We start from the raw sequence: 13,229 nt of genomic DNA on the forward strand, positions 1-13,229 counted from the left end.
TTGACAGCTGCAGGAGAGCTCATTTCCTTTGTTACATAATTTATCTTTGCTACTCAGTTCCAGTGACTATACCTAGAGAAGAGAGACTAGCATTCAGTTCACTGCTTCCTGCTAAACTCAAAATGGAAACTTAGCTACACTGACAGGCAGGTATGGGATACACTTACGCCTGAATTCTACACCAGCCTCAACAGGCAATGACAATACTTGCATTTATAAAAAGTATTACACAGCAGAACCTGTTATTTAGTAGGGAGATTCAGTTTCCTACTCAGCTGCAGTCCCTTTTACAGGACCAGCTTACAGAAACTAGGACTGATGCAAAATTGCAAGAAGATCGCATTGTTTTAAAGATAGATGAATACAACTTTGTAAGCTGAAGTGGCTTCAGCTGAACTGACTCCTATGCTCTTTATGTGAATAAAGAAAACAGTCCACAAAGATTCTTTATTTACAGTGTAAATGCATATAAGTTACTCTACTCCAGTAGTAAAAGTACAGAAGACATACCCAGCAATAAAATGGTCAGGTCAAGGTATTTCATGTGGCCAAATGCTTGCAAAGATGACAAGCTTAAACACAGGAAGAAGCAGAGTGCCTTTTTCTAGGACTCCTACTTGCTTTATAGGGAGACCTACATCTCTTGCCACATGCTAGACATCATCCTGCAAAACCTTATGCCTTAGTGACTACAGTAAGGGCTGCTGCTTACAGTACCTCCACATATAACATTACCCATCTTGATATAAATGATTGGGCATGCAGCTCAAAAAAAAAGCTTTCTCCACTACCTCAGCATCATAGAACAGGTAGAAAAAAAACAAACAAAACCAAACCCCCAACTCAGATACTATCTTCTGCTTAAGAAAGAAAATGCATGTTAAGTGCCACTCATCTGTTCAATATCTACCAGCTGAAGTTGGCTGAACATTTGTGACACAGCTCAGATATTAAAATGAGCTTTTATTATTTACCGGAATCCTAAAGTCTAGTTGTATCTAATGCTCAAGCCTAACCAGTGAGCATTAGGGTGAACCATGTGAGTCACTAAGTTTCAGAATGTTTTCCGAAGGTCAGACAGGAAAAGCTTAGCTTAAATTCATCCATTTAAAGATTGGCTTCCTACTGTCCCAATGAGTACAGCTTTTACCAGAAAGTGCTTTTCCATTTTTTAAGCTATACAGTCTCAAAAATAGCCACCAGCAGCTTTCTAGAATTTCAGTTCTGCTGCAAGTTCTTTGCATTTCATCTTAAAAACCAAAACAAAGAAAAAAGAAAAACCCTGTCAGTCAGAATCCAAATCCTGGACCTCATCATATCCAAATTCTTGTAGGACCTCATGACAGTATTTGTTCCATGTTCTTCTCCTGAAACATTGGTCTTCATCACTCAAGCTCTCTTCAGACTCTAGAAAAACAGCATAACGCAGCTTTAGACTATCCCTTCTTTTTAAACAGTTATATTAATCTGACTAATGTATATTTCCATAGTAACACAAATGAAAAATACATGAAGTTTGAATAACTGCTATATTAGATCAGCGTTGAACGGTACTTGGACTGGGCCGGGGGGAAAGAAAGCAGAGACAGTGTTTCACCAGTATGTGGGACATTAGTCTTCCACTCCTTCTCAAAACAAGCAATCCTTTGCAATTGCAGCAGCCTGAAATACATTTCTGGTTTTGAAGTTAAGTACTTAAACCAGAAAAATCCCTGATCCTAGCATAGTTATTTGAGTTCATTTAAAACTATTGCAGGGATGGCTCATAAAAATCTGTTTGAGAGTGACTTCTATTTCACTTACATTACAGCACAGTAATTTAGTGCTTTTTTGCTATATATTAAGTCATTCCATCTTAAACTAGTTCTTAAAATTTTGACTTTCCTATAATCTAAAGTATTGCACAACTAGGAAAGCTAAGTTCATAGGATTTAAAGTCAGTTACTACCTTACATGTTGGTTCTGCAAGACATGGTGAGCCAACTGAACTGCTCACCCCAGCTTTCAGAAGTTCATACTCCCCCTCCATCTCTGTGCAGTGTCCACTTACTTTGCCCTGGTGCCTAATGATTCTTTTCTGAGCTGATATAACCCATTATAATAGCAAAAAAATACACCAGCAGTGCAAGGTTTGTGGTTTTAGAAAGAGGAAATACAAAAAAGGATGGGATTTAAATGCGCATAGCATGAAAGCAGACTACTTTTAACAAGCATACCTTTTTCTGCATCACCATCTTCCTCGGGTAAGAACTCATCTTCGTCAGGATAGTCATTACGCCAGTTATTTTCATCATTTTCATCATCTTCATCTTCATATATTTCCCCTGGAACATGATCATCATCTACCTGCATGTCAACATGGAACAGAACATTCATTATAGAAAACATACACAGACGTAAGCAGTTTTTCATCCACCTAAACAGCAGTCCATAAAGAAAAGAGTCAAGAGATTCTGAAAGCAGAGTTATTTAGAAGTTGGACTAAGCACACAGTAAAATAACTTGTCTGTACATCCACCATAACATAGCAACCTGCTTTTGGTAAAAAAATCGGTAAGTCATGCATTTAAACGTTCCAGGGTTGCTGAAGTTGATGTCAAAATTAATCCTACTCACTTCCAGCAGTGGTATAACAGTTCAAGGAAAAGAAAAAGTTGCTTCAGGTTCCTTATATACAAAGTATATTGACCACAGTATCCATGCAATGAAGGAATAAAGCTTACATTGTATCTTCATAAGTTCACAGTCACTGAAAGGTATTTGTTTATTACAAGAAAAGGCCTCTTACTAAGATTGTAAGTTCAAGTTCTCAAAAATTGAGGACGGCCAAAAAAAGTTGTGTCCCCCTTGCTCCTTCTTCCCCAAATGTACTTACAACATTTCAATTGCTGCCTCCTACCAGCCCAAATGACAGATGAATTACTTAGGTTTGTATTTTATGCACCAAAATTTGTTTGCCAAATTGAAGTCAGTCAAATCCTTGTGAGTACACAAATGCTACCCCTTCAGTTTTCATAGCCACATCATTTGCTCTAATCAACAGTAACCTGAGGGAACACAGGACTGGCAATTACTGAAAGCTTAACAGAGAGGTCACTGAGTGCAAGTGTAGTATTTTCAAAGTATCTTTTTTGGCATGGTCACTTTTTATGTTAGGACTTTAAACATGTTTATTCATGGCCTTTCTAATGGAGAAATATGTTTTCCACATCTTTACCAGTTCATACTCCTCTTTATAGGGCTGGACGGACAGGATATTTTGGATCCAACCAGCGGCTGATGTTTCCATATAGTAGATGTCATAAACATATTCATCTTCTTTCTCATGGTGTTCTACTTTCTTACCGTCTTCAGAAACATTTAAACGCTCACGAATCATCTCTACTGCATTGCAGAGAATCACATCTGGATCACCAGTTTTCTGTTGCCAAAAAAAAAATACGCATTATCATTGAAATCAAACAGAGAGTTTTAGTTACAGACAGTTTTGTTTGTAGCTAGTAGCCAATACCTAGCTGAGAGTGACCTTCTGAAAACTCAGAATTAAAAACTTTCCTACTGGAATACTATCTGGAACATTAGCTATCTAAAATAGAAAGACATTAAAGAATTTTCAAATTAGCCTAATATTGTACATCCATACCTTGTTTTAGGTAATAGGGAGAAAACTTCTGGGACAGGTTCATTACAAACCGTTGAAGGGAAATGACTAATTCTGTACAACTGTTTGTTTCTGATGGCATGTCGGTTGAAACAACATGCTTTAAAATAGGCTATGCTTTGTACAGCATTCCCGCAATGTTGCAAGTGTAAAGATCTGTATACATTAGCATTGATAAAACACTAGTAGATTACAGTCTACCAGGTGTACAGAAGAAGTAAAGAAAATATGACTAATCAACAGGAAAAGGCTGACCCTGTAGACATGCTGTTTAATTCTTTGCTTCTGCACTGAGACAGAAGAAACTTGAGGACAGCTAGACTTGCTCACATGTATATTTTCTTCTTTAGCACAAAGCCTTTAAATCTTCCTCAGAGCTGTGATGTAAAGCATTAAGTAAAGCATCCAGATGTACTTATATACTGTTAAAGAACTAAAGGAAGCATACAAAAAAAACCCCTCTTATCTTCTTTTTATATGGTTGTAAGACTTTTTAATACAAAATCTTAATACACTGTATGCAGCACAACCCTACACAGAAGGCAGAACTTCCTCATACTAAAACCATTCTAGAAATTAAGTCGATACTTCTCCAATTAAAGGCATACTTAACTCATAATACCAGTAAAAACAGAATATAGGGGCTAAGAAGCCTGTCAAACACCTAAGAGTTCTGCTAAAAATTGAATACACAGTTAAAGGGTATACTGGGGTTCTGAGAAGGGAAGGCTCACAGGTATTTTTTCTTTCAGTGAACCTTGCCTAGAAGTGACATTCTTAGGCATCTGGGTAGCTGGAGAGACAGGCAAATAGAATTTTTCATTGCTAGAAAGCAGAGTAAAAGTTTGTAAAACCTTCAGAGCTCCACCTAACACAGGAACATAAGCATTTAGGTATCTGAACAGGGTACAGAAAAACTAGGCCTTTCCTGTAGTGGCCAACTCTGTAAGGCTGCCTGTCTCAACAACATTACTGTACTTTAGGATCCTCGTGAAAGTTATTTCCTATAGAAATATATAAAGTACTCCCACTTATAAATATCTAGTTAAGGGTCCTTCCATAGCTGTCAGTTTGCCCACAGATACCAGTCATATAAGAGGACTTTGACTACACTCTTTGCTGACCTGCGGGTTCGCCGCTGTTAGGCTGGAGTCTTCCGCCACCTCCTCTTCTTGTACAATATCAAATAACTGGAATTTCCCACAGCAGTCTGAACTCTCATCAGCAGCACGGCTGCCTTTTTCTGAAGCATCTTTCCGTGCTTCAGAGTCTGAGCTGTCGCCATCAGCCGGCGCCTTGCCGTTCACGCCAGGCGCAACCCGGCTTTCAGAGGAGGACGGCCGGTGGCTGGCTACCACGCGGTAGCGGTTCTCCCTCCTGCTCGCCTGCCTGGCGGCGCGGAGATCCTGCAAGATCCGCTGGGCGCTTCCCGAGGAGGGCCGCAGGCTGCGAGCCGCCTTGCCGCGGGTGATCACCTCCTGCACGTACTGCTGAACGGGTTCGTCCTGGCACCGGAGAGAGCACAAGGAAGGGACGCGGCTCGCACCGTCGGCGCAATACAAAACTGCGCGAGCCGCCAGGCCGCGGGAGCCCGGCACCCCCACCGCGGGCCGGGAGACGCGGCAGCGGTACCTTGGAGGAGACGGTGGCCACCAGCTTGAAGAGCTCCTTCTGCAGCCGCGGGGGCCCGGGCGAGCCGCCCGGCTCGGCGCGCCGCCGCTTGCAGGCGAGGAGCAGCGCCTCGGCCGGCTCCGGCCCGCCGCGCTTCCGCTTCACGCGCAGCACCGCCGCCCGCTCCATGGCGCCGCGCGGCACGCCGGGAGCGGCGCGGCGGTGGGAGGGGCGCCGCGCGGGGCACGCCGGGAAGGTGGCGGCTCGCGCGCCGTGAGGCGGCCCCGGGGTGAGCGGCGGCGGCCATGTTGGGGGGTGGGGGCGCCGCCGCCGCGGCTCGGGGCCCGGCGGGGAGAAGAGAAGGGCGTCGCGGGCCCCATAGCGGCTTTTCCCTTCCTCCCTCCCTCCTGCCCGCCCGGTGCTGGCGGCCGGGCCTCCCCGAGGCGACGCCCGGGACGCTGCGGCGTTTACCCGCCCCGCAGGTGCCGCCTCGGAGCGGGTCTGGGGAGCCCCGGGGCCCCGAGTGCGGAGCTTGCGGGGGTGGTTTTTCCTAGAATACGTTGATCATTTGGGGGGCGGGGGGGATCGTTTGGGGATTTCACAGATGTTAGTTATCTCATCCGATGGGGAGGTGGTGAGCTGGGCTGAGCGACAGGCCTGAGCGTGAAACGCGCTTACAGAAAGCGCAAGGAAGGGAGCGGTGCGCCTGGCCGAGGCAGCGGCAGTCGGGAGGGGATGGACAGGTATCCTGAGGGAAAGTGACGTTTGTTGTCTTCACTGGAGTTTGTATTTTCCACAGCCAGCGTGTTGAGTGTTATCCCAAAGCCACATCAGCAAATCTGCACGGAATATGCAAATAATATAAACTGAGATCGATCATGAAGATCTTTTGTGGAAGAGCGAATCCAACCACGGGCGCAATGGAGTGGTTAGAGGAGGACGAGGACTATGACTACCATCAGGAAATTGCAAGGTATGCTGGGAAAATCCGTGATCAATCCTCTCGAGTTATAAAGAAACGCAAAAACAGCTTGCTTTTATGACTGGTTTTGGGTTTATCTCTGTAGGAGTTTCAAAGGCTTGCCAAGTATGGCAGCCTAAATGTTACAGTGTATTGTTCAGTGTAGAACTCTATGTGTAGATTTTTTGAAAATATTCTCCAAGTAGTTTTCTTCCAAATGTTCTTAAGCGTTTTCTGAGGTGCTGGTTTTCATACTGACAGTCATAGAATTGTGGCAAAATGCATTGGCTGAGTTTCTTTTAAAGCCCTAGCACAACAAATAATTGATGATTGTATATTCTTATAGTAACTTTTTAAGAGCTTAATGCAATGGTCAGAGAATTTGGGAAGATTGGATTTTGAGGTATTTTTAAGCAATGGAGAAATGGAGACCAGCGAAATGTAAAAATTCATTATTTTAATCTTGGCAACAAGGTTACCAATAAATGAAAATGACTCCAGTTGTTACTGATTTAGTTAGATGATCTAAATTGCAGTGTGTTCCAGCTTATTACTAATGCTAACTTTTAGTTTAAGGATCTTAGTAGCAGATAATTGACCGATATTGGACTGCCTTTCATTGCCATCGTTATGTGTGAACCTGCATCCATCCCGGTTGTCATTGCTTCACAGCAGTTTGCCCATAGGTCCATGTATTGGGTCCATTGCTGAAGAGAGAATATATAGTAGCAATTCATTCATTCATGTATATGCTGATGAGTAGACCACTGAAATGACATCATTCCTTAGGTCTGAGAAACAACTCCAAGAACATGTCACAGTTGCCTGCACATTCATTGGGACCTGCTGCCTTAGATAACCTCCTTTGTTTTCTTTTACTAAAACCTAGCAGTTTTGTTCTATGCTTTGCAGTAGGCAGTATTTTGATTGGAATTTTATTTATTTTAGGTCACGCTATGCAGATATGCTTCATGATAAAGACCGAGTAAGTATAGAAGCAAATAATTTTTGAATCGAGAGAAAATGTTTATTTCTTGAACAGCTGTCACTGCATGATTATACAAGTTTCTCTGGAAGCTGAGAAGTGTTCAGATTTGTAGCCTTTGAGATACCAGTCCTGCTGTTCTATCAACAGATAGATGCCTTCTCACATTTGACTCTAGAGCACTGTTGTTTACTCCAGAACATACAGCAGTGCTAGTAATGTAGCAATGATTTAAAAAGAAAAAAGAAAGAAAATTGTATAGATGAAAACCAAGATGTCCAAGAACAAAGAGCACCAAATAAATATTAGCATTGTTCACTTCCTGTAAGAAAAATACTAACTAGTGATACTTAGTAACTGATTTTAGTAGTTTGTTCTAGGTTTGAAATTTTTGACCATATCTCGACAGAGCTCATTAGATGAAATTTCAAAGGCTGTAAATATGAACCTAGTCATCTTTGGTTTTATAAGAATGTAAGTAAAGTCTGTCTTTCTTCTTTCATGATATTTTTTAGCTCTTATTTACCAGTTAGTATTGAGAAAGAAATGAAGATGAATACCATATCTGCAAGTATGATGAAGTCTGGAGTGAATGTTCCAGATGTTCTTCGTGCTTTAGCCATTTGGTGACTAACTTTTTTAAAGACTTCTATGGTGTCTGCACTGTGAATCTTGAAGCGAACCTGCCAGTGGGATCAGTCATTTCATACGAAAACATGTAAAAAAAGCAAGTTGTGCCTGAGTAATTAAATGACTCTACTAGAATTATATATCAAAAATGTTAAGCATAGTTGTTTGGAAGGGACTCCAGCAGACCTCGTTAATTTTATAATTTTGAAAGATCATGGATTATTTGCAAAGGCTTGGTAAATCATTTGGAAAGAAATGTCTGGAATATGCTGTTACTGAAATATATGATTACATTTGCTCCATATGTATATTGTAGCTGACAAATGGCAGCATTTGATTTCTCTCCTATTATTAATGCTGGTATGCATGTATCCCCGCTTAATGGCACATAACCATAAACCAATATCTAGTCTCACGTGTTGCTTCTCACATATGAATGTTTTCCAGTAGAAGGAGAATCTAAATTCAAGATACTTCAGCTTTTGTACTGTCATAGGCACTGTATCACTATGCAAGTTAAAAGTGGGAAAAGTAATGCAAAAAACAGTAGTATCTCAGATGGATCTTATTATTTGCTTCAGAAAAATTTTTTTATTTGTAAATTATGCATGCACTGTAAACAGCGGACTGATGAATGATGAGGTGAATAGTGTGATAAAGATTGATATATTTTAGGTGGACTGATGTACTGTTGTACTTCAGTTGTATTGCTAAGGTGACTGCTTCCTCCAGAAATGCTTGCTTTCACTGAAAATGGCTCTGTTATGGCTGCGCAAGCATAAAAAGTGTCTGTAGGCCTTTTTCTAACTATAAACTCCTGTAGTCTGAGAGCGCAAGATTCTTGCGCAAAAATTAAATACCTAAACACATGAAAGGTGGCTGATCTTTCCTTTTTCTTTCTCCTTTGACAGAATGTGAAATATTACCAAGGTATCCGTGCTGCAGTGAGCAGAGTAAAAGAAAGAGGTGAGAAAGCAATTGTTTTAGACATAGGAACTGGCACAGGACTCTTGTCTATGATGGCAGCTTCAGCAGGTGCAGATTTCTGTTACGCTATTGAGGTAAGCATTTGTAACTGATTGCACATTCTTCTGCTTTCCAACATATGAAATGGTGTGGTGTTGGGTAGCATGTATGTTCATAATCTGTTTTTTAGAGGGTCAGTGCAGTTGTTCTGTCTGCACGATCGGTGTTGTGGATGCATTTGCTTTTTTGCATTGTGGTTTCTGAAGTGCAAATTTTATATACGTATGTGTGCAAAAAAGAGGTGGATCTTACAAGAATATATTCGAGAAGGCATAAAACATTTTTCATTTTTGGGACAGTTTCTGTAAATGCACAGATTACCTAAAAGTACTGAGCCAAGTTTTACAGTGCTCTGTCTTCTCTGCTTCTTATTGAAACTCAAATGCAATATGGAAGAGCTGATGAATATTTTGAAAAATGTGAGTATTCTCAGACCATACTGCTGAGCTTCATGAGTTTTGTCTCTCAAGGATGGGTTCTCAGACTAGTTAACCATAATATGGACTACATCTTAATAAAGAGACTGTCTCATAAACTTTTTTTTCATCTATTTGTGATTAGATAGAGCATCTCCCAGTGTATTGGCAATTAAGAAACATTCTGGTGGCCGTTAGCAGCCATTGCTTATATTAAGGATAACAGAAACATTTTGGCAGTTTAACTTTTTTTTTTTTAAACACATTTAGGGAAACAAAGAGAAGATTTATTTGTCTATAGGTCGTAGTTGAAAGAGAGCTATCTAAGTTTCCTATAATTGCTTTTCAGGGACAGTCATCTTTTGTGTAGACGCAGGAAGCAATAAGCTCCAGAATAAATTTATTCACAGGCAGATGTAGGGAAGGGACAGTAATCAGAAGTAATGTGATAGGAAGGAGTCTGTTGTTGTGACCATGAGGTCAGTAGTTTATTGGCCACTCTGGCAGAGGAGGATCACTACCTTGTGGGAGGAGAGGAGAACCATTATGGGAAAGAAAAGCCTAACCTGAAAGTGTGAGGACTGCTGGTATAGGTGTCCCAGTAGCAGTATATTATTCCAGTTCTGAAATTTGGGCTAGATTCCAAAGTGGCTTCAAATTTCTTTTCCTAAGTAATCAGATTCTGTAGCTGGGTAGAATATTTAGAATACAAAATACTTAAATTTACCAATGGTAAAGATACTTACAAATAGGCTACAAAGATTGATACTTTAAGTTTAAAAACTTGGCAGTTAACTTGGGAAGTTAAGCCCTGTTAACACATTCATCATGGCTCCATTATTTTTAAGTCATCTATTTTCTCTATTATTCTCTTTATTCTGAAAGAAAGAAAAATTCACTACTCTGACAGCTGGGATTATAGCAAGGAAGAGAAAAACTTTCTTTTGGCACAGTTATGTTGCTAATATATGCAGATTGGCATATTCCAGTGACTATTTCAGTGCTGGTTGTTGTGGTTGGGTTTTGGGGGTGGGGGGGTTGTATGGTTTGGTTTGGTTTTTAACTGTCTTTATCAGAAACAGGTATTTCTTGGGGCCTCTTTTGATGAATAGGTATTTTTATTTTTAAAAAATGACTAGTTTGTTTAATGTAAATGCTGAGAATTTATTAACATGCATTCTGTATGCCTTTCAAAAGTTAAGTTGGAGTAGCTTTTGGAGACAGCTGATAGTTCAGTTTGTAAGAGTGACATTGGAACTCTATGAACTCTTGAAGTGAGGCCTACTGTCCTGCCTCATGGTAATGAACTTCAACTAGGAAACAGTACAAAATGTGTTAAATTTTTGCAGGGCTAAATATGCTCTGTTTTGGGTTGGTGTCTTTTCATTTTGAATGCTGATGTTAGCTTACCAGTGTGTTATACTCTTGCTGTTTACAGGTTTTCAAGCCCATGGCTAATGCTGCTGTGAAGATAGTGGAGAAAAATGGTTTTAGTGACAAGATCAAGGTAATCAACAAGCACTCCACTGAAGTTACAGTTGGGCCAGGTGAGGAAAATAAACTTAGGGTAAAAAGATTCCTCAGTCAAGAGATATGCTCTTCCTTTTTTTCCAGTTGTTTTTAATTGAAACAAATACTTTTCTGTCTAGAAAGTGACATTGGAAGATTATTTCAAAAAGAAGCGTTTATAATAGTATTTCAGTAGTCATTTGAATTTCATAGTAAACTTCTAAAGGAAAATAGAGAATTTGCAGTCTTCAGCAGGTTCTCTTAAGAGAAATGAGTTTTTGAATGACATGTCTTTACAGCATGGTGTCCTCTTGAAAGAGCTGTATAAAGTCTTAATATGATATTAAATTGTGTCTTTTAGATGGAGACATGCAATGTCGTGCAAATATCCTGGTAACAGAATTATTTGATACAGAGCTGATAGGAGAAGGAGCTTTACCAACCTATGAGCACGCACACAAGCATCTTGTACAGGTAAGAGGGTAGAAATTGATAGAGTGCCAGATTGATCCGTAAGGAAACTCCTTTATCTTTTGTGGAGTAAGATAAAGATTATATTTGACTTAGGCTTCTGTATCCTTTGTAAATAGGCCATCAGCTGTGCTAATGTCTTGTTCAGTGAATATTTTACTATATTCATTCCTAGAATAAAAGTGCATGTAGTTGCTTTATGTGAAAACCCAATAATTTGCTGGTTAACAAATATATTTCAGAAAGGCACTCAGTTCTGATCTGGACATCTCAGCTTAGTAGTTGTTCAGCTGGCAGATAGGGCCCGAGGTTTTTTCAAAAACAAAATAATTTTTTTTCTCCTCGTAAATTTGATGGCCTTCACCTCCCAGGCACAGATTTTATGCTAAGGAGCTCTTGCTTCTCAGCATCTTTTTCTTCTTGGAGATGTTTTAAACACTGTAATCAAATTAATATCCAGTGTTTTTTGATGACTAAACTGTGGGTATAATTTTGGGGCTTTCTCCTTTACCCTTTCTAATTTTTCTATGCTCCTTTTAATTAAAATGTGGATAGCAAAACTTTATGTAGAATTCTGTGTCTTATTTTACCAGGCTTATATAGAAAGAGAGCATCACTCAGTAACTTCTTACTACTCCACCCACCCACCCACACACACACCCACACAGAGTATATACATATATATAAAAAAATTGTAATAATCTTTTTTGTAAAGCTTTGCTTTTGGACTTCATTGTTAGCTCTTTATTCACAATGATTTTTTTTCGGAACAACTTATATGTTCTGTACTCTTCAAACATGGATAGAAAGTTGTCATTGGATAAACAAGCCATTATTATTTACTCATTGCCATCGTAAACTCTGTGTTGATAGCTTAGTAGTTATCTGTCTTGAAAGGCTTTGGATAGCTCTTTAATCTCAGAATGAGTACAGAAACATTTATTTAACTGAAGCTGGGAAACAGATTGATACTGTGGCCTTGCTGAACTACACTGAACAGATGGATAAGTATGTCATATTTCACAAGGAGATAAAGAGCTAGTGCTCTGATATTATAGAAGTGTATGAAATAATTGGAGTTTAAGATTTCAAAGCTTCTGCTGCTTTGTCTTTCTTTAAATTAGTTCACATTTCAATTAGTTTACTTCTCGTGTATTAATAAGTCAGCTATGTTGAATGCCTTTATCCTTTATTTTGAACACTCAGGAAGGATGTGAGGCAGTGCCTCATAGGGCAACAGTGTATGTCCAGTTAGTGGAATCCAGAAGGATGTGGTCCTGGAACAAGCTGTTTCCTGTTCATGTCAAAGCAGAGGATGGTGAAAAAATTATTGTCTCCCCGTCAGAAATGGAGAACTGTCCAGGTGTTCCTTCTGTTTGTGATATCCAACTGAATCAGATGCCTTCAAGTGACTTCACTATCCTTAGTGACGTTGTGACAATGTTCAGGTAAGAGAATGGGTAGGCATTGTTTTATTCCACGCAGAATTTTCCTGTTACGTCTTTTTAAAAAGTTGTGTATTCAGCTTAGGAAACTGATGGCAGTTTCTGAAGAATACTGAAATATTTTTTCTTCAATTTTGATGCTTCCCTGCAGCGTGGATTTCAGTAAGCCAGTAAGGAGTGCTTCTACCTACTACAGAGTGCAGCTGAAGCCTGTAAAATCTGGCAAGGCACAAATTGTACTTTCCTGGTGGGATATTGACATGGACCCCTCTGGGAAGATAAATTGTACGATGGCTCCATACTGGGTAAAACCCGCTTCTGCTCTCCAGGTAAAATACCAAGCCCGTGGTTATTGTTATCATCCATTAGTAATTATTTTAAGTAAAGGTCATACTGAGTGTTTTAAGCAGCTGTCTCTTAAACTATATAGGAATTTTACTAACATACAACGTATTGGAAGATACTAAATACACACATGATAGAAATGTTAACTATAGTAACTGAACATTTTAGG

At 39.9% G+C, this 13,229-nt stretch overlaps 2 protein-coding genes across 6 annotated transcripts in view; one reads left to right on the forward strand and one right to left on the reverse strand.

The window, feature by feature from the left end:
* Nucleotides 1-428: 428 nt before the first annotated feature.
* On the reverse strand, nt 429-5,497 carry SLC7A6OS (solute carrier family 7 member 6 opposite strand). Its single transcript, XM_026102121.2, has 5 exons — nt 5,294-5,497; nt 4,786-5,166; nt 3,218-3,421; nt 2,217-2,346; nt 429-1,407 (listed from the first exon to the last, which is right to left on the reverse strand). The coding sequence occupies exons 1-5, from the start codon at nt 5,459-5,461 to the stop codon at nt 1,286-1,288; spliced, it is 1,005 nt and encodes a 334-aa protein (XP_025957906.2). The 5' UTR covers nt 5,462-5,497; the 3' UTR covers nt 429-1,285.
* The window catches only part of PRMT7 (protein arginine methyltransferase 7), a 67,222-nt gene continuing 59,454 nt past the window's right edge, over nt 5,462-13,229 (forward strand). For 2 of the 5 annotated variants that reach the window (XR_010391365.1, XM_026102088.2), the window contains exons 1-8: nt 5,462-5,561; nt 6,072-6,245; nt 7,182-7,218; nt 8,760-8,909; nt 10,729-10,837; nt 11,161-11,273; nt 12,477-12,718; nt 12,867-13,044. Coding sequence is in view for 4 of the 5 variants with exons in the window: in XM_026102088.2 (XP_025957873.2) it covers nt 6,151-6,245; nt 7,182-7,218; nt 8,760-8,909; nt 10,729-10,837; nt 11,161-11,273; nt 12,477-12,718; nt 12,867-13,044 (924 nt within the window). In the remaining variant the exon portion in view is untranslated. The other 3 variants (XM_064519485.1, XM_026102092.2, XM_026102093.2) reach the window with 3 other exon arrangements.

This window comes from Dromaius novaehollandiae, chromosome 13 (genome assembly GCF_036370855.1).
Source record: "Dromaius novaehollandiae isolate bDroNov1 chromosome 13, bDroNov1.hap1, whole genome shotgun sequence".
Lineage (NCBI taxonomy): Eukaryota > Metazoa > Chordata > Aves > Casuariiformes > Dromaiidae > Dromaius > Dromaius novaehollandiae.